General features: G+C 34.2%; 1 protein-coding gene across 13 annotated transcripts in view; it reads left to right on the top strand.

The window, feature by feature from the left end:
• BLTP1 (bridge-like lipid transfer protein family member 1) overlaps positions 1–21,731 on the top strand; it is a 191,265-nt gene that overhangs the window by 110,951 nt on the left and 58,583 nt on the right. For 12 of the 13 annotated variants that reach the window (XM_057704329.1, XM_057704334.1, XM_057704339.1 and 9 more), the window contains 7 exons: positions 1,566–1,741; positions 7,299–8,005; positions 8,427–8,672; positions 9,176–9,269; positions 11,569–11,619; positions 15,524–15,730; positions 17,496–17,734. In XM_057704329.1, coding sequence (XP_057560312.1) covers positions 1,566–1,741; positions 7,299–8,005; positions 8,427–8,672; positions 9,176–9,269; positions 11,569–11,619; positions 15,524–15,730; positions 17,496–17,734 — 1,720 coding nt within the window. The remainder of the gene's footprint in view (positions 1–1,565; positions 1,742–7,298; positions 8,006–8,426; positions 8,673–9,175; positions 9,270–11,568; positions 11,620–15,523; positions 15,731–17,495; positions 17,735–21,731) is intronic. The other variant, XM_057704331.1, reaches the window with a different exon arrangement.

Genomic DNA, 21,731 nt, shown 5'->3' with positions numbered 1-21,731 from the left:
TTTTAGAGACACGTATACTATCTTATATATGACTCTGAAATCTGTCAGAGACTTTAAGTAACACAATAAAAAACTGTGTAAGGTGATTTAAATGTATGTAAAGGTTGGAGTGAATGTCAAAGAGAGCTCATCACAGACCCCCAGAAGGATTGCCAGATAGTACTGAGGGTCTAATTGTTTAGAACCTCTTATGTCCTTAGCAGCTCAGTTATAGAAGTAGAAGAGGATTGATCCAAAGCAGATGTAGCAAGAAAAATGAGGTGATGAGATGTAATTTACAGTCTTCAAAGTTGCTGAAAAGGAATTTAAGGCAGGATTATGGGGGGGGGGGGGGGGGGAGGAAGTCACATATCTTTGGAACTAAAGCATTGGATGAGTTATCTGCATGGCCAAAGCAGCCATTCGGGATGATAAACTGGGTGGAAAAGAAAAGAACCAAAATGCCTGGTGGGTTTCCAAGATTAACTGAGGGGAATAAATAGATAACAAAGATTAGGAAAGGTGGAGGATGGTTTGAACGTTGAAGAGGGAAGAGTGTTTCCAGTAGGATGAAAGAGCAAATCTAAGAAAGTGTAAACCCAAGAAAGCGTATGCCAAACAAATATACAAGGGAGAGAAAAATCTTCCCTAAGTTTCCAGTGTAGAGTGAATTGTTTGAATTCTTTCATTCTAGGCCTTCAGGCCTCCACAAGAGTAGCCTGTCTTCCCAAGCACAAACAAATGAGATGACGTAGAGACAAGTGAAAATGTAGACTTGAGTTTCATTGCAGAAATGGCACTTTTCCATTTTGACAGATTTTTTAAGCTTCAGGAAGAGATCACTTAGTGAGCATGTGTGGAGAGTTAGAAGGGGGTCAAGGAAAGCACTGGATAGATAGCACCTATATTTAGGATGTGGAAGGAGGAAAAGGAAACATGCAGCAGAGAATGAATAGTCAGAATGATTATAGAGATCTACTGTTGAACACATACAGTTGCTTCTGTTTGGGTTAGCGCTTAGTGACTATGCAGTTCAGGTAACTAGAGATTTAACCAGATGATGTATTAATATTTCCATAGCATATATGATACTTGAGATGTTAAGAAATTTCTCTGTCAGAAAATGTTAAATGACTTTTGCCACCAAGTGATACCAATTAAAAATAGATCCGATATTAAAAATATCATACAAAATGTTTTTATATTAACACCGGAAATTGAAAAACTCTTCTGTGAACCTTTTATAGCAGATTTTTCTGGAAACACAGCACACAGTCAAGCCTTTTTTAAAAGCAGGAAGTAGAATGACTTAAACTAATTCACAGTTTTACTTACCTTGTACTTTCACTTAAGCAGGATGAAGGAATCTTTGTCCTTGTGATTAATTTGAAGATTAGTGGCACGTAGTAGGTGCTCAAAAATACTGTTAAGTTTTAAGTAAAATTAGAGCTGTATTTATTATACAAGGCCTTTCCGCCCCCCTTCACACTATAGTAATAATATGTACTGAGACAGAGTGTAAGAAGAAAGCCACCGTAAATGATGAATTGTAAGTTGAGGTAATATAAATGTATTATGTCTTTTAGGTTGTTTTCAAACCTCTTCTGAGTCATACAGGGATCCAGTCACAGGATGCAATGCCACTCTGCTACCGAATGTACTTCGGAGAACATCTTTCATTTTCAGGGACGTTGGACTGCCTTCGAGCAGATATTGTGGATTCAGACACAGCCAAAGAGAGAAAAGGCAAAAGAGCAAGAAGGTGTCTTGCATTATTATTGTTTTTATGTAAAATTTTGTACAAAAGTTATAATAGCTGTTTTTTAACTTTCCTTTCTTCCAGTGCTGGTGCAGAAGTAATTTTAATAGCCTAGTGACAAGATAGCTTCCATTTAACAGAAATAGTAGCCACATTTCCTTAATAACCTGTTGATTTCATTAATAGGTTATGAGCCCTCTTTTTAGGCATATTTTTGTAAGATGTTATTACATGTATGAGGGTCAGCCAAAACACATATGTTGATACATACACTTTATTTACTGTTGCAGTAGTTTAATTTTTATGATCGTATAGACTGAAATTTTATATGTTATTCTTAGAATTTATTCCTAACCTCCTTTCTGAGTTGACTTGACTTGTAGCAGGTAGTATTTTCTGTTAGGAACAGAGTAGAAGTCATGCTGAGAGTCTAAACTTGCTTTTCACAATAGTGTGGTACCATACATTGACCATGCAAACTGAAACACTGCAGAAGTGACCTTAAGGATTGTTAAGATTAACGGGGAGAATTACCTTTGTTTTGTGACCTTGAAAAATGTTTATCAAAATATTAAAAAGTCTCTTATTTATTTTAAGTGTATAGGAAAATGAAAAATGTAGTAAAACTAATATTTTGTACATACAATTTAAAACATTAGAAACATTGGGAATTAAAGTGTTTTATTTCTTTCTTAAAAACTCATCAAAGGGTAGTTTGTATAGTCCTTACCTGCTTATCCTACTTACAACACAGAATGAGCATCTTTTCTGTGCCTTGGCAGATGTCATACTCCATTCGCAGCAGTTTCCAACATTTTACCTTTGCACTTTCAGTGTCATGAAGTATCTTCACTAGTTCTTTTTTTTTTTTTTAATTTTATTTATTTACTTCTTATTTTTGGGGGGTACACCAAGTTCAATCATCTGTTTTTATACACATATCCCCGTATTCCCTCCCTCCCTCGACTCTCCCCCACCCTCCCCGTCCCAGTTCTCTAAGGCATCATCCATCCTTGAGTTGAACTCCCTTTGTTATACAGCAACTTCCCACTGGCTATCTGTTTTACAGTTGGTAATATATATATGTCTATGCTACTCTCGCACTTCATCTCAGCTTCCCCTTCACCCCACGCCCCCCCCAAACCTCGAGTTCTCCAGTCTATTCTCTGCATCTGTGTCCTTATTCTTGTCACTGAGTTCATCAGTACCGTTTTTAGATTCCGTATATGTGAGTTAGCATACAATACTTGTCTTTCTCTTTCTGACTTACTTCACTCTGTATGACAGACTCTAGGTCTATCCACCTCATGACATATAGCTCCATCTCATCCCTTTTTATAGCTGAGTAATATTCCATTGTATATATACGCCACATATTCTTTATCCATTCATTTGTTGATGGGCATTTAGGTTGCTTCCATGTCCTGGCTATTGTAAATAGTGCTGCAATAAACATTAAGTTTGCCTTCTCTGAGTTCCTCGAGCTGCATATCTCGAGTTTCTAGAACAGTAGAAGTGTCAACATTTTCATACTCAGATGTTTTCTTCTATAACTCCATTTACTTTTTTAAAATTTATTTTTTATTGAGGTAACTGATTTATAACATTATATAAGTTTCATGTGTACAACATTATATTTCTAGTGTGCTCTCTACTAAAAGTTTAGTTTCCTTTAGTCACCATACACTTGGGCCCTTTTACCCATTTTACTCTCCCCTTCCTTACCTCATTCCCTTCCCCTCTGGTAACCACTACTCTGTTCTCTGTATCTGTGTGTTTGTTTTTGTTTGGTTTGGTTTATTATTTGTTTTTTGTTTTTTTTATTTCACATGTAAGTGAAACATACGGTATGCCTATTTGACTTATTTCACTTAGCATAATGCCCCCAAGTTCCAACCATGTTGCTGCAGATGGCAAGATTTCATCTTTTTTTTATGCTGAGTAGTATTCTGTGTGTGTGTGTGTGTGTGTGTGTGTGTGTACACACACCATATCTTCTTCATCCATTCATCCATTGATGGGCACTTAGGTTGCTTCCATATCTTGGCTATTGTAAATAATGCCATCATGAATATAGGGGTGCATATATCTTTTAGAATTTCTGTTTTTGTATTATTTGGATAAATACCCAGAAGTAGGAAAGCTGGGTCATATGGTAGTTATAATCTTAATTTTTGGAGGAATTTCTATACTGTATTATATAGTGATACACCAATTTATATTCTCACCAACAGTGTGTGAGGATTCCTTTTCTCTACATCCTCGCCAACACTTGTTATTTCTCACCTTTTTGATGGTAGCTATTCTAACACATGCTAGGTGATATCTCATTGTGGTTTTGATTTGTATTTCTCTAATCATTAGTGATGTTGAAAATCTTTTCATGTGCCTGTTGGCCACTATATGTCATCTTTAGAAAAATATCTATTTAGTTACTCTGCCCATTTTTTAATCATTTTTTAAATTATTGACTTGTATGAGCTCTTTATGTATTTTTTGGATATTAACCCCTTATCAGACATACCATTTGCAAATATCTTCTCCCATTCAGTAGATCATCTTTTCATTTTGCTGATGGTTTCATTTGCTGGGCAGAAGCTTTTTATTTTGATGTACTTCCATTTGTTTAACTTTTGTTTCCCTTGCCTGAGGAGGCATGTCAGAAAAATCTTGCAAAGACCAATGTCAGAGAGCACACTGCTTAAGTTTTCTTTTAGGAGTTTTCTGATTTCAGGTCTTACATTCAAATCTTTAATCCATTTTGAGTTGATTTTTGTGTGTGGTGTGAGATAGTGGTCTAGTTTCTTTCTTTCTTTTTTTTTGCATGTGACTGTCCAGTTTCCCAACACCATTTATTGAAAAGACTATCCTTCTCCATTGTTTGTTCTTTTCTCCTTTGTCATAAATTAATTGTTCACATATATGTGGGTTTATTTCTGGGCTTTCACTTCTGTTCCATTGACCTATGTGTATATTTTTCTGCCAATACCATGCTGTTTTGATTAATATAACTTATAATATAGTTCAGAATTAGGGAGTGTGATACCTGCAGCTTTGTTCTTTTTTTTTCAGGATTGCTTTGGCTATTCAGGGTCTTCTGTAGTTCCATATACGTTTTTTGTTCTCTTTCTATGAAAAATGTCCTAGTGATTTTGATAAGGATGACGTTCAATCCATAGATTGCTTTAGGTAATATGGGCATTTTAACAATGTTAATTCTTCTAGTCCATGAGCACAGAATATCTTTCTGTTTGTTTGTGTCTTCTTCAGTTTCTTTCAGACAGTGTCTTCATGGTTTTTGGTACACAGGTCTTTTACCTCCTAGGTTAAATGTATTCCAAGGTATTTTATTCTTTTTGTTTTGATTGTAAATGGGGTTGTTTTCTTGATTTGTGGACTGAAGAGCTAGCAGCAAGTTTATACTTTATGCAGTAAATTTTAGTTAAAATTTGAACCATGTTGTTGGGGTCTGGTGTTATTTAACTATGAACTATGGTAACTGCATCCATTCACATTGGAATTATCAAATCCAGACACCAAAACATTAATACCTGCTTACATTCCTTGATGAGAATTTAAAGTCCTGAGTTAAGTTTGTATTTCTATTTGCAATAGCCTACTTTCATGTAAATATATACATGAATATAAGTATATATTAATATATAAAAATACATAAAATGGTATATATACACATATATAGTATATGTATCATCATAGATATAATTAGGTTATACATAATTATATATAATATGATTATATATATTAGATTATATTTACAGCCTACTTATTGGCCTGCTAAATGCCATATATTGGGTTGGTCAAAATGTTCATTCGGGTTTTTCCATAAGATGTTTTGGAAAAACCCAAACAAACTTTTTGGGCAACCCAGTAGTACTGCCACAGACTAGACCTTCATCTGACCACACTTCCCTTCTTATGTTTCCAGAGAAATTGTTTGAATGACTTTGAACTTACTGTCTTTGGTCTAGCTGAACCTAACATTCCTTTTAATTTTTCTACTATCACACCACCTCTGAGTACTCTACATTCTTATTACTAGACCATGGTTAGCTTTTATTTCTCAGATCTCCCTGTAACTTTACCTTAAATCTTATTTATTAGGGGACTTTTGTCATAGCACACTTTTCCTGGTCATTAATTTTTGTCTTGTCTGGGCTTTTATTATAGCACATTGTTCATTCTGCTAATTATTGTACCTTACTATTGGGTTATAGTTTCTTATATAAACATGTGTAACTCTCCTAGACCATAAAGTCAGAATAGTTATTAAATCATTTAGCGTAGGTGCTGGCATGTAGTATGTCCTCATAAATATTGGTTTCCTTATATCTTTGCTGTCTCTAATCAAGATAGTTGGACATATTAAGGACAATAAATATTTAATTTTAATTTTAACTTTACCTGTGTGACTGCTTTTGCCTTAAATGACTGCTTCATTATGTACCTAGATTTCTTCCCCCTTTTACTTGAATCTCCTCTCTTTAAGACATTCTTGCCTCCCTTACATGTTTTCAGTTCTTATTTTTGCAGTTGTGGATTATCTTAATCTCTTTTGAGTCTCTCTTCTATATGTTCTGATTCTCAAAATCTAACTTTTTCTTCTCTGATTGCACACTTAGCATTGATTATAGGCTTACTCTAGGCTTGTATATTTTCTTGAATTATACTACAAAGTGGAATTTTTCTTAAATAAATACTGGTATTCATTAAGGAACTATTAGTCTCTAATTATAAATTCTTTAAGTTAAATTGAAAATATCAAAGAAGCTTTGAGGGCTTTTTTTTTGTCCAATAGAAAAAAATCCTATATTTAATTTGACCTATATGACTACACATTCATATTTTACATGGAAAAAGAGGGGGAAAATACCTTTTTAAAATTTTGCTGCTTGAGGTTTATTGTAATTAGTAGTTGATTTATGAAAATCTGAGACATTTTGACTTTTTAATATTAAAATTATTTATAATACTTCTATCTGAAAATTTTTAGATAAGCAGGGGATTTGCCAAAATAACTTTTATAGAGGTTTTAAGTTTTTTGTGTGCATTTCTCATTTTTGTTTCAGTTGCTTTTCTCAGCACTTCCAGCTTGGCAAAATATGCCAGCAGGGTTTCGTTTCAAATAGCAAATCAAATTGTATTAAATGTGATGAAATTAAATATATAAACCATGTATTTAACAGAAGAGTAGAGGATGGTTAAGGAAGATGTTCTAATTGACCTATTATTGACTTTAAATTCTAATACATTGGGGTGTGCCATCAGATGGCAAGAAAAATTATTTTATCATTTCACTGAAATCATTACTGTAAGTCTGATTTTGACTAGTCATAGAGTGAGATCAAGAAGGAAGACTTAAGTCCCAGTTTCCAACTTAGGAAAAAGTGTATTCTACTTTATCTCTTACTTAAAATTATTTAAATGGCTTATAACACACTTCACCTTGGAGATTAGTTTGCTAACAAGTTAATAAAGATTGTGTGGTTCTGGGAAAGAAAGAAATAAAACCTTGTCATTTTCTTTTTTTCCACATTTTTAGGCAAGGCCATGTGAATCTTCCTCCACTTGAGTTCAAACCAGCATTGATGTTGGAAACCTTTAGCATTAGCGCTGTTGTAATGGAAAAGTCTGTCTGCACCCCTCAGAACTCTACCAGTGCTCTTTCGTTTCATGATCTCAACAAGCGTTATTACAATACCTTTCACTGCAACTTTACGATTTCCTGTCAGTCGATAAGCCAGCATGTAGATATGGCTTTAGTTCGTCTTATTCATCAATTTAGTACGATGATAGATGACATCAAAGCGACTCAGACTGACATTAAACTTAGCAGATATACAGCTGGATCAGCTTCCCCAACGCCTACCTTCAAAACCAGGAAACATCGGGATTTTCGCTCATCGGACTTCAGCCGCAGTTCCAGAGGAAGTCTTAATGGTGGCAATAGAGTAAATAACGCAAAGAACAAACGCACCAACAATGAGAATAACAAAAAGGAATCTCGAAACAAAAATTCACTAGGAAGATCTGAAAGAAGAACTTCAAAAGTGTCTAGGAAAGGTTCAAAAGATGTGGTGGATCATATGACTATCCATATGGATGACTCTGACTCAATTACAGTGTCAGAACAAAGCGAGCCTTCAGCTGAGTGCTGGCAGAATATGTATAAATTGCTTAACTTCTATTCACTTATCTCTGATCCAACAGGAATATTGGAAAAATCTTCAGAAACATTTGGACCAGCAGGTAATGGATATTTTATATTTAAAAAATGTCCTGTGTAGAATAGCAATAATACTAAAAAAAAGGGACAAGCTTATTCATCATGTTTTCTTAATATTATAATTGGATAATTGAAATGAAAAGAAATTGGCAGTCACCCAAGGAGAGAAAATAGTGATAGTGGTCAGATATTCTGCTACCCCTTTTCCCATCCTTCCTAAGCTTACACTGTATGCTCTTAAGGAATTCAGACAGACCTGCTTTCAGACACCTGACTCTATTTTCAAATATGACCATGGAAAAATGTTGAAAAAGTTAAAAAATCATTTTGGTGGGGAAGAGGAAAAGAGGGCTACTTTGGAGTGTGAAGGAAACAAAGGTAAGATGATGTCCTTCCCTTTTGCAGTTTTCATATCTAAACTCATTTATTTCTGTTTACTTAAAGGAGTTCGGAGCCCTACAGAGCCAACGTGTAAAGTTGTATTTGAGAATGAACAAGACAATAACAGTTTGACTAAGACGCAGAGGAAACGTAGCTTGGTGACTGCTGAACCTCAGCATGTTACTCTGATAGTGTTTGGGATTGGCATGGTGAACCGTACACACCTGGAGGCAGACATTGGTGGGCTAACAATGGAATCAGAACTGAAGAGGATCCACGGTAGTTTTACACTTAAGGAAAAAATGAAAGGTATGATGACATTCTAACACTGGAGCGCCACTTTGCTGAAGAAAGCCAATGCCATGTCTCACAAATTCCTACTTTGCAATTGTTCTTCAGAAAATGAAACTTCCCATCTATATGCGTCGAGTGCTAGTGTATATAGTTTCTTTTTCTTATTCTTAACATTTTAAAAAGTTTTCTAAGTATTCTGCACCAAATTTTACTTCTGAGATTTAAAATGTCATTAGGCTATTTAATGTCATTAGGCTCTTTAATGCATGAATGGCATGTTATACTACATATTTAGCACTATTCCAGTTTTGACGTATAATACACATGTATATATGAATGCATAGAAGTAAAAATCTTCAAGGAAATTTTTTAAAAAGTAGTTCCAAAATAGTTTAAATTTCACTGTATCTTTAAAATGATCTTTTGTCACTGAACATATTATGAATAAAATGAAATTTTAATATGAAGTTCAACTATATTTCTAGGATTCATATACTTATTTTTTTTTACATTGTAAGATGTTTTACATCAAAAGATGACTGAGACATGTGCCACTGCTCATATTGGTGGGGTTAATATTGTGCTGCTTGAAGGGATTACACCAAATATACAGTAAGTGTGCTTTTTTTATTATTCTCTTAAACTTGTTATAGTTTTATAGGAAACTTAAAATTCATTGGATGAATTCTGTACCTGCTAAGTTTTGAGATTTATATACGTAATGTTGCCAGATACTGTGAGTCTATCACTAAGAATACCACAAATGAAATGTTTTCACAAAGATTATTTATTCCCTTTCTAAAATTGGATTACTACCACCCCGCCACCCTAAAAAACTGACTCCAAGTACATTTTAAGATTGTGTAACAGGAAAAATGATTGCAGTGCAAATTTCGGTTAAACATATAAGATGTAAAAGCTCACATAATTCAAATAGATAAGTATTTAAAACAAAATTATAGTCAGAGAATATAGGCTGTGTCTTGATTTTATTCTATCTAATCATTACCCATATTCATGCTGGGTTTCAGAACTTTATCTTGCCATTTTTTCATTTAAAGAATTTAACAATAAATCCTATGAGACCCTTCTAATAGTATAGGTAAGCTTTCTGTAGTGAGTATACCATTCCACATTGCTTTTCTTTTGATTCTGCTCTCACCTTTTCTTTATAGGTTCTATTTGTGGATCTGTCCAATATTGTTCTGATAATGATTACCTTTATACATGATATTTAGATCACTAATTGGTTGTCAATACATTTAACCATTTACTTTGCTCATATACTTGGGAGTATATACCTTCACTCCTAACTTCCCTTCAGTGGAGCAGTTTTATGTTATAACTATAAAATGTATTTTGATAATTTAGATCAGATTTTGATCATCTATCATGCTAAATACTGACTAAATAGAGGATCTGGTTCAATGTTATAAAAATTAAATATTAGTTGTAAATTGACTCATTGCAGGTCTATTCATAACATTTCAAACATGGGTAATGTGATGACTGTCTTGGGGAACATTTCCTGAAATGGATGTCTAAGTCTTGCTGGGCCAGTTTGGACCTGTATATCTAGAACCAAAGAGTATATTCCATTATAGCTGCCTGAATGGTCCAGATCACATTTCCTAAGCAGTCTTTCTAAAGACCAGGAAATTCCAGTAGTTGTGAGACAAGATCTTTTCTGATCATTCAGTATGGGAGGAGGGGTATTATTATGTAATAATTACAATCTAAAGGAGTACCTACTGTGGACCAGGAGCCTCATATACATTATTTTATATAATCCTCACCACAATCCTGTTAACTGGGGTGGTTTTATCCCCACTGTACAAAACAATAAATTGAGATTCAGAAAGATCAGTGTTTTCCTAAAATGCTTAAAGTCATGCAGTCAGTAAGAAGAGATGCTTGAACCTCTGCACCTTCTGTCTCACTATGATGCTTCTGCAGAAAGTCACCACAGACCTTGGGTTTCATGATTCCTCTGTTCACTCTAAATGTAAAGTATCGTGGTTCCTTTAACCTATTCAGAAGTACAACACATTTCTTTAGATGTCTTGTGTTTTATTTACTCTATCTTCTTAAACCTCTTTATCTCCATTATCTATTATTTCTTAAGAAAGGACTTCAAATAGTCTCTAAATTTGCAAAACATATTTATAAAATAGATTTTTAAAAAAGTATTAGGTGAGCAGAGAGATGCAGAGAAATGACTGGAGAACTCGAGGTTTGGGGGAGGCGGGCGGTGAAGGGGAAGCTGAGACGAAGCGAGAGAGTAGCACAGACATATATATACTACCAACTGTAAAATAGCTAGTCAGTGGGAAGTTGTTGTATAACAAAGGGAGTCCAACTCGAGGATGGAAAATGCCTTAGAGGACTGGGGCGGGGAGGGTGGGGGGGACTCGGGGTGGGGGGGGGAGTCAAGGAAGGGAGGGAATACGGGGATATGTGTATAAAAACAGATGATTGAACTTGGTGTACCCCCCAAAAAATAATAAAAAAAAACAAAAGAAAAACAACAACAAAAAAAGGGAAACCTGAAAAAAAAAAAATAGAATTGAAGAGAAAAAAAAAAAAAAGTATTAGGTAATATTTCTTGCCTTTAAAAAAATCTCAAGCCAACATCCCTTAACTTTTTTATTAAAAAAAAAGGGTATTAGTTACACACTGCCAAACTCTAGTGGTGTTAAGACTTTCTGGATTTATTCTTTGGCTTTTCATTTCCAGTTTCAATTAAAAGGAAACAGAACTTTTAAAAAATAGTTGAAAAGGTTCTTTGAGTGAAAATTTTTAAAATGGGAAATAAAAGCTTTCCATATAATTGCTTGTATTATAACTAATTTTTGCACGAATGTTTGCTTCCTTTTTGTTTTCCTGCTTTCTCTTGAATCTTCATCTGTAGACTGGAGGATTTTCCTACATCTCCTACAAGCACAGCCAAACAAGAGTTTCTGTATGTCATTATTATTCTTTTTCATAGACTTTGTGATTAACAGAGAATTGAATAGTTTTAGAGATAAAATATTTAGATTATCTGCATGGCTGTGAATGTATGTAGTTAGTTATTATTTTGTAGCTTTAATATAGATCCTTTTATAGATTAAAGCTTACTGATTTTCAAGGAAAACACACTGGTAAGGACTACCTTTTTGGTAATTCATACCTTGTTTTATTATTGAAAGACTGTAACACTGTAGTTATGTGTTGCTTTGTGCTTTTTTAAGACCTGTTACAAACACTTGTTCATGTTTGATGTGATAACAGAAGCTAAAATTTTTAACTTTGGAAAAGAGTTTCCACAAATTTGCAAAACTAATTATTAAAACACTAATATATGAAAATATCTACATTGTTCAACCTTATAATAATTCTGTCTTTAAGATGGAGAGAGCTAACTGCTCTATTGTCAGCATTTATGTATGGCTTTTACTGTATATCCTTTTATATTTGACTGGCTTGATTTGACCTATGTATATGTGATATTTTGTGGTAGTGAGCTATTCCAGGTGTTATATTTAAATATTTGTCACTTGAGTCTTACCACCATGACAATTTAGGATGTCACTTAGCACTGATTATTTCTTTGAATGCTGTCTATAAAATTTGAGTATGCTGACTAACCAGTTCCAGGCTGGTACGATTATCAATACCTGGTGAGATTTGTTTCACTGTGTATTGATAATAGGCCATAGACAAAATGTCATCAGTCAGTAACCCTTTATTGGGATTATCTGTGACCTATGTCACTTTATCAGCCAACTAGAAGTACTAAAAAAAGAATAAATGCACTAATACTAAATTAGAAAATTGATTGTTTTTGGAAGCCACCCTTCCATATTAGTATCATCTTAATAGGTATAGAAAAAAATAGCTTATTCCACTTTAGTAGTCATAGTAGCTAGAGGAGATTTATTGTTTCTCTCTTTTTTATCACTGAGTTCTCTGGATGTATAACAACAAAAAAATCAGTACTGTATGACTTTAGAGAGGATGCTTTTTAATGGCTGAAGATCACATCTTCATCCACTCAACTAATTAAGTTATTAGGTTGCATATTATGGCCTGCACACTGTGTTAGGTTTCAGAGATGCAACAGTAAGCAAATGAGAGGTAGTTCCTATCATAATATCACTTATAGGCCCACTCCCTCCTTTTTTAGGCCTTCCTTCTGAGACAGTTAACATGTAAGTTGCCAAATAGGAAAGAAAGTTCCAGTGATTTTTAATAGTTAACTAAATAACGTGATCACAACACTCTCTGGCCACAGTGTAGAGATTTTCAGGCAAAATTGAACTGAGGCAGGCAGCATGGGTTGGGATACGTGAATTAGTTTACTTTCTTTTCCTGCCTTTATTGAGCCTGCATGATCAAGGAAGTGGGGTGTGGAGGTGGAGATAGTAGAGATAATGAGGCCGCAAAGTAAATCCTCAAACTCTCAAACTGCACGTACAAGGATGGCTGGCTTACCTTTAAGGCCCTGTTGCCTGGGCACAGGAAGGAAAAGAAGAGTCCTTGCCTGATTAAGCACTGTGGTCATTATAACAGGCTCATAGTGGATCTACTAGACCACCACTGTCAGTGAATTCTTGAGCCAGGCTTCTTGGTCACTTGCCATGAACTATTTACATATATGAGGCATGTCTGGCATGCTACACGTTTTTATAGTCTTCTCTTTAAAAAGACTTCAACCACTTCTTTCCTTTGTAAAAGTCTTATGTATACTACATGTTTTATGTTCTAGATTAAGCGACAGCTCTTTTAAGGATTAAAATAAAATTATGAATAGATAATTCATATGGGCAGCTTGCAAATTGTTTAATTCCTCATTCTGGGTCTTCTTACATCTTTAACATGTACAGTTGGACAAGAGTTAATCAGACATCCTCTACAGTGTCTGGCTCAGTGTAGGACTGTCCTGTTGTCTAGCTCCAAGGAACATCACTCACGCTGTAGTCATGGCATCATTTACACAGCCTGCAGTGTGATGGTGCCTCTGGTGTTGGGCAACACAGAGCCCCTCAAGTCCTTAACATCAGAATTTCCACTAGTAATACCACAGCAGGATCTACAGTAGGAGAGCAGTCAGCCCTATAGCTTTCTTGCTTTCTTTTAATGGTGCTTTGTTTTTTTTTAAATAGACTTTATTTTATAGAACAGTTTAGGTTCACAGAAAATGAGTGGAAAGTACAGAGCATTCCTTTATACCTCATGACTCCAAGCCCCATAGTTTTCTTTTCTGACATTTGGTGTATAATTGAAAATCAAGGGTTGTTTATATGCTTATATAATCGAAAGTAATATTCGAGCAGACTTCTATAGATTATAAAGATAGGTGTAGAATTTCTTGACTGTCATGATAAGAAGACTTTGTAACTGTATGCTTAGTTTCATTCAAAAGGTGAATACTGTTCGCAGCTAGAAAACCCTTTGCATTTTAGCCCCATCTGAGTGTTCTGGCTCATGTTGAAATTGAATTTAAAATGGAATCTCATTGATGATAAATAGTAGCTTTATTTATTAAAATAGTTAAGATTCAAAATTCGGTAACTAGTCATCATCCTCAAATCTACCCTTATGCTGTCTAGAACAATTTCAGAGATTACTTTTTTCTTTTTCTAGTCAGTGATAGTCTTTGAGAAATAGTTTCCTTTGAAGAAGAAAGCAAATATAGTTCTCTAGTACTCATTTTTTAGTTTTGTATAATACCTGGATTTCACTATCTGTAAATAATCAAAACTTCTAATAGAACCACTGTTAACGCTTCTCGAGGTTTATTTTAATAGAAGTTAAATGTAAATGAATTGATCACTTAGATGCTTGAGACTGTAAATAAATTCTCAGTGAATCCTCTGTAGCCTAAGTAGAGATAAATGTATGTGAACTGACATGTAGTTAATATGAAATTTGCATTTTTTGTGTTTTGCTAAAGCTGTTGTTAAGCATCCTTTGCCAATTTGAAAGATAACATTTATGTTAAAAGCTTTCCTTTTACTACTGGGCCTTTAGTGGTGCAGTTCATTGATATGAACCTTTCCACTGTATGTGTTAAGACTGCTTCATCATGGCTTTTACATACATGATCTGTCACATGCTATCTGTGGAATTCCACAGTTGCAGTGTTTAGGCATTCGTCTGCTATACTTCTTCCTGCTCATTCATTTCACAAAATTCAGCAAGTGTCCACCATGTTCAAAGCACTGTTCTAGGCATTGGAAAGGAAGAACAAGAAATCAAAGACAGTATTTCTATTTTATATCTGTACCAGTAAAGCTTACCAATTTTTAATTAAGTGTAGTTACTCATTATGAATTGGAGCTCTGTCATTTCTTTACCACTCACTAAAAATAAAACAATGGAAGATGCAAGTTAAATTTCTTCCTTCCCATTAATTTCTTTTAACATATTAGATGATTGTTAGATTAATTTCTTTGGCTGATTAAATTTTAAGAAGTATAGTGAGGGTTTTTTTTTTTAAATTTTCACCGTTTATATTTTCTTAGTGGTTGTACAGGTGCCTAAAATAAGTCGAAGAAAAAAGGAGTTCTGAATGGGTAAAAAAAATCAAAATGGAATTTTGTATGTTATATATGTGTCATATGTCAGTGTATTCTCTTCCATGTAAGCACATACATATATTCTTCTGTAAACTCCTTATTAAAGAAATAGAATAATATCCAGTACAAACAGTATAAAATGTATGTCAGTATTTGTAGAAAACATTATTTCTTCAGTATGATTAAATACATGAAAAATCTTATAATTTAAAAACATTTAAATTTAAAAACATTTGCTCTCAAAATACTTTTTCAAAATTTCTCTTTCGTCTTCGTTTAATGATCCTCCTTCTCTATTAATAGAACTGTAGTGAAATGTAGTATTGCCAAGTCCCAGGCCCTCTACAGTGCCCAGCGGGGGCTGAAGACTAACAATGCCGCCGTGTTCAAAGTAGGAGCTATCAGCATCAACATTCCCCAGCACCCTGCCACCTTGCACAGCATGATGGTTCGAAGTTCTCACCAGCTATCTAAGCAGATCTCAGATCTCATCAGACAGCCTTCTGCAGCGTAAGTTATTTATTCAGGTTCTCTGATTCTGTACAGTATTTCAGTCGTTCTTTGCTATGTTAACAATAGTTGGAGGAAGACAGAAGGACAGAAGGTTACATTTAACTAGTGACTATTATGGATACTGGGACGGGTGCAAAGTAGCTGAACATGATTATGGGAGGATCATACTGGATATTATTAAAGTACTATGTCACAAATGCAGTTGTCAGTCTTTCACGCTGCATCAGTAAAGCTTAAGAGACTCTAGAGATTAGTAGACATTATAAAGTGGTACTAATATGAGGCAAAGTGACAAATTCTAGGACTGTAGCAATCTTTATTTACTTTGAACTGGTTGAAATTTGTGAGTGCATAGATTTATAAAGTTGCAATGGCCATTTGTGTCCCATGCGTGGTTTTGTGCTGTCTTCTGTATGAGATGGTTCAAGGCAGATTTGATTATACAGTTTAAGTATTTTATTTTATTATTTTTTAATTAATTAATTAATTGGCTGTGTTGGGTCTCCACTGCGTACGGGCTTTCTCTAGTTGCGGCAAGCAGGGGATACTCTTCATTGCAGTGTGCAGGCTTCTCATTGCAGTGGCTTCTCTTGTTGAGGAGCACAGGCTCTAGGCATATGGGCTCAGTAGTTGTGGCGCAGAAGCTTAGTTGCTTTGCAGCATGTGGGATCTTCCCGGACCAGGGACGGAACCTGTGTCCCCTGCATTGGCAGGCAGATTCTTAACCACTGCACCACCATGGAAGTCACTCCACTTAAATATTTGCACAGTAACCTTTATTTCCTGGGTCTGCATTGCTGAGCTTTTCCTCCTGGTCTCCAAAGCTATAGCTAATGAATAACTAATAAACGTATAAGTAAAAGGTAAAAATTTGTCTTGTTATGTTTCCTTTTTCCTAACCTATAAGGTAGAAAAACATTAGTGTGTGTTTTGACGATGTCTTAAAGCAGTGATTTTTCCAGTTGTCCTATCTAGATCTCTAATTCTGATGTAACATTAATTCATGTCTAGTTGACTAAGAAGTAATAATTTAAATATGTTTCTCCTGTCAGTGGAATATGGAATCCAGAATGTGTACAAGAGCCTTAGTTATAAAATACTCTAAGGAATTTTTCCTTATTAGAATGTACTGGCAGTAGAGTGGAGTAGTTAAAAAAAAAAAAAGACTCGAGTCAGATTGACGGAGTTCAAAAGCGATTTCACCACTTTCTAGCTATACTTCCCTATTTGTAAAATGGAGATAATAGTACCTACTCAGAGGGTTTTGTGAGATGAATAAATGATATGAAACGCAGAAAGCACTAAGAATAGTACCTGGCGCATAGTAAGCACTCAGTTATTGTTATTATTAGTGCTGGTGTGATTATCAGTGTCAGCAATGGTAGTGGCAATAGCAGTAATCGTATTAATAGTATTACAAGCAACAGTAGAGTGCTTAAAAGTTAAGTCATGGGATTTGGAATCAGACAGACTTCAAGTTTCACATTGATGATATGAATGGCCTTGGCAGTGTAACATTTAGTTTATATTGTTATTACGTCATCTTGTTTACTGTTCGAGATGATCATTTTTCAATGGCTGTTCTGAGGAATTCTTAATGTGATCTAACATTGGAAAGAAAACATCTCTTCACAGTTTATTTTTGCTGTTTTTCATTGAGAATACCAATTGTATACAATTTTTATTTTTTATACAATTTAAATTTTATTAGTAGCCGTTCTAACTGTATCTTTTTTAAACTTTTTTTTTTTTTGCTTTATAGTCCACAGCCTGTAAAAGAAGATATTGCAACCCCCCTACCTTCTGAAAAAACCCCAACAAGTGTTAATCAGACTCCTATTGAAACAAACGAATTTCCTCAGCTACCAGAAGGTTTAGAGAAAAAGCCTATTGTCCTTAAATTCAGTGCCATGTTAGATGGTATAGCCATTGGAGCAGCACTTTTACCATCTCTGAAAGCAGAATACAAGATGGGAAGAATGAGAAGCCATGGAATGACAGGTAGCACTGAAGTTTGAATTCATCCTTAACATTTATGACTGGTTTGAGAAATTAGTGATATTTTGGTGAGATGTAAATTTGGTTTTATAGATTTCATATGAGAATTTAAGTAATTTTAATCAAAACACTTTTAAATGTCATTAACGATATTCGTTATTCAGTCAGGTAAAAATAGCAATATATTTCTTTGAATGACCAGCATGGACCCTGCTTTTATTTGAACATTTTAGAGTTATCCACCACTTAGAGACCATTTTCAACTTAAACTTAAGTTGAATACATTTCTACATCTGTTAGTTCTTAGAGCCTGAATAGCTTGGTTTGTTTTCACATTGAGTACATTTAGCTTAAATCAGAGGTTATTAGACTTCTTCAAAATAGCTACTTTTATGAGGTTTTGTGATCCTTATATATCTTCTCTAAAAGCACTTTGCTGTTGTATTTTTATTCTGAAAGGTAGCATGTATACAAAAGAATGTCAGTTACAGTCACACAGTTTAAAGAACTGTAAACTCACCAACCCATTACACATCCTAAGAATTAAAACATTACCAGTACTTTGAAGGCTCCTTCAAGGAATACTATTGCTACCAGATAGTATTCCCCATGACTGCTTGACAGAGAACCACTATCATGAATTTTGTGTTACCATTCCTTTGCTTTTCTTTATACTTTGACTACATAGACATATACTCATAAATGAGTTTGTTTGTTGTTGCCTGTTTTAAACTTTATTCATATGAAGTCCCACTAATGTATTTTTTAACTTGGAATTTTTTTGTTGTACATTTTGTTTAAGATTTATTTATATTCATTTATGTATCTTTGGTTCATTCATTTTTCAGTGAATATAGTAGTCCTTTAAATGATTATATCACAATTTATTTATTCGTTCTGCTACTGATGGACCTTTGGCTCATTTTGGGTTTTTGTGCTATTACCTTTGTTCTCATACGCAGCTTCTGGTACACATGTGTGAGAGTTTCTCAAGGGTATTTACTTAGGAGTGATACAGCTAGATTATAGGGTAAATGCATCTTCAGTTTTACTAGGAAACGCAAAACTGTTTTCCATAGTGCTTGTGTCCACCAGTACTTACCCTCCCTCTAGTGTTAGATGAGAGTTCCCACTGTTCCACATCCTTGTCAACACTTGGGTATTATCTGACTTCAAAATTATTGCTTGTCTGGTAAGTGTGGAATGGTATCTCATTGTAATTTGTTTCTGTAATTATTAATGGAGCTGAGTTTTTAAATATGATTAAGAGGTCCTTATATGTTTTCTTGTATGAAACACCTGTTGATGGTTCTTGTTTGTTTTTTGCCCATTTTACCATTGAGTCATTTGTATTTTTCTTGGCTTACAGGAATTCTTTGTATGTTTTGTATGTTAAACCTTTGATGCTATATGTTCAACATACACTGTCACCCAGTCAGAGGCTTATTTCACTTTTTGGTCTTTTGATCAATAGACACTCTTAATTTTAATGTAATTGAACCAATATTTTCTTGTTTTATTGTGTATTTTTGTGTCTTGTAGAAGACATAAAAATACAAATTTTTATATCCTTCTGTTCCCAGGATCATGAAAAGATTCTCTTATATTTACTGTTAAACATTTTGAAGTTGTGCTTTTCACATTTGAGTTTCTAATCTGTAAGGAACTGACTGTTTTTTCTTTAACTTGGTATGGAGTAGTATGCATAACCAATTATCTCAGCATCATTTATTGACTGATGTGTTCTTTTTTTCAGTGATAGTAATCCAACTTTGTCATCTATGAAGTGTTTATGTATAAGGGGGTCTATTTCAGAGATCTCTTTTGTGCCTCAGGGGCCTGTTTGCACCAGTGTCATACTGATACCTGACTTTTCCTTCTTTAGAAGTTGTACTGGTTATTTTTGTTTATGCTCCTTCATATACGAGGGTGAGTCAAAAATTATCTGCACTCTTAAAACTTCTGTTAAAACTACAGCCAGATTGTGGATAATTTTTGACTCACCCTCGTACATTTTAGAATCAATTTGCCAAGTTCCCTGAAAAGCCTGTTTGGATTTTTATAGAAATTTAATTGAATCTATAGATTTACTTGGGGGAAATTAAAAATATTGATTGATACTGAGAACTGATATAAGTATTTAACCTTCTTATTCCTGCACATGTCTGTCTCTTGTTTCTTTAGGTCTTTTTCAGTGTTTTTCTATAAAGTTTAAAATTTTTTCAACTTAAGGTTTTTGTGTATCTGTTGCAAGATATGTTTATTTACTTAGATACCTAGTCACTTTATGCTATTACAAAGGGTATGCTTTATAAAAGGGCATTTTAAACTATTGGTGGTATGTACAAATGTACTTGATCTGTTTATGTTAATCTTATACTCAGCAACCATATTAAACTATTTAATTATTGCTAATAAGATTCTGTGGAGTTTCCTAAGCAGATATTCATACCATGTGCAAATAACACTTTTGTTTCTTCTTTTCCAGTATTTACGCCTTTTTATTTCTTTTTCTTATCTTACTGTGTCTCTACTACCAAGTTCAGTAAAAGGGGTGTTGTTGACATCTTTGTTTTACTTTCATTTTTTAAGGAAATTAATATTTCACCAGTAAATAGGATGTTTGTTATAGGTTTTTGCTGGGTTATTTTTATCAGCTTAAGAAAATTTACTTTTATTCCTAATGTGCTAAGAGTTTCTATGAATCATTGGTGAATACTTATTATTGGATACTTCTTTCTGCGTCTGTTAAAATTAAAATATTTTTTCTTCTTTATCAACATGATAAATTACATTAACAATTAAAAAACACATTTACATATATGTGAATACATACATACATTTATTTCTGCCCTTTAGCATTTTAGGCTTTCTTTATTGAGAGGGATTTTTCTAAATATCTTTTTTTTTTTACCAGAAACAGAAGCACTAAGTGAATTTCCATATTTGGCAGAGTCAGAAGTGTTGGGCCTTCAGGTATTGGACTAACAAGAAGTTAGAATCTTCTTGGCCATTTATTCAGGGCATCCATGAAATAAAAGAGTCAACAGAAGCAGCAAGTCAAAAGCCGAATAGTCAGTTGAGAACTAGGAAGATATAAATATTTAGGAGCAAAGAAAACATATTGTCAAATATCCAGACAAATAACAACCCATAATTCTTCTTGCAGTGAAGCAAAGGGACAAAAACAGTATTTAAAAAAAAAAAAAAAAGTGGGTGTACTAGTGATAAGGCATGACCTGAGGCCTGGTATTACTTCAGTCTTGTGTTCTTATTTGATGATGCCAGTGGTAGTAATAGTAGTGGTAGCGACTGTGGAGGGCAGCCCCACCCCCTTGCAGCCTGCAAGCCACAGTCAGTGCCTCTGCTTGGCTGGAGTGGTGAGTGAACGGAGATCAGAGCAGTTGTGACCTGACCTGTCTGGCCTTTCACAGTGGCACCAGTTGGTGAGAGAGTGTGTTTCTGTTTATGGATAACTCATTCCAAGTATAAAAGTTATGGTATAGAGAGTGAATGTAGTGAATGTGACATATAGGAGGTGATGTTTAGTTAGTATTTTGAAGAAAGAATTATTTCTGGCGCAATCGAGAATACTAGGAATATATAATAAATTATAAATGTAGGCAAAATAGGCTATTTAATGATGTTTGGAGAGAATTGCTTATGTACAGAACAGTATCAGTAGATTTGACTGGCTGGAAAGGAACATGCACATAATACATTAGACAGTGTATGTAATGGGCAATAATAGATCTTGATTCTAATAAGGTTTCTGCTACTCCTTAATGCCCTCCATAAATAGTTGGAGAAATATGGCCTGAGTAATAGTACAGATTGTGTATTTATGACTGTTTGAACAACTGCATGCCAAACTGTTGATTTAAGTCTTTAGAACCAACAGTAAACTAAAACTCATACCATATTCTTATTTGGGATATGGTCCCATTGTTAATTATTGTTAAGGTCAAAGATACATGTGTTTGTAAAATTTTATACTTGA

Source organism: Hippopotamus amphibius, chromosome 13, assembly GCF_030028045.1.
Source record: "Hippopotamus amphibius kiboko isolate mHipAmp2 chromosome 13, mHipAmp2.hap2, whole genome shotgun sequence".
NCBI lineage: Eukaryota > Metazoa > Chordata > Mammalia > Artiodactyla > Hippopotamidae > Hippopotamus > Hippopotamus amphibius.
Note: the sequence above shows the minus strand (reverse complement) of the source record. Positions and strands in the feature narration are given on the sequence as shown.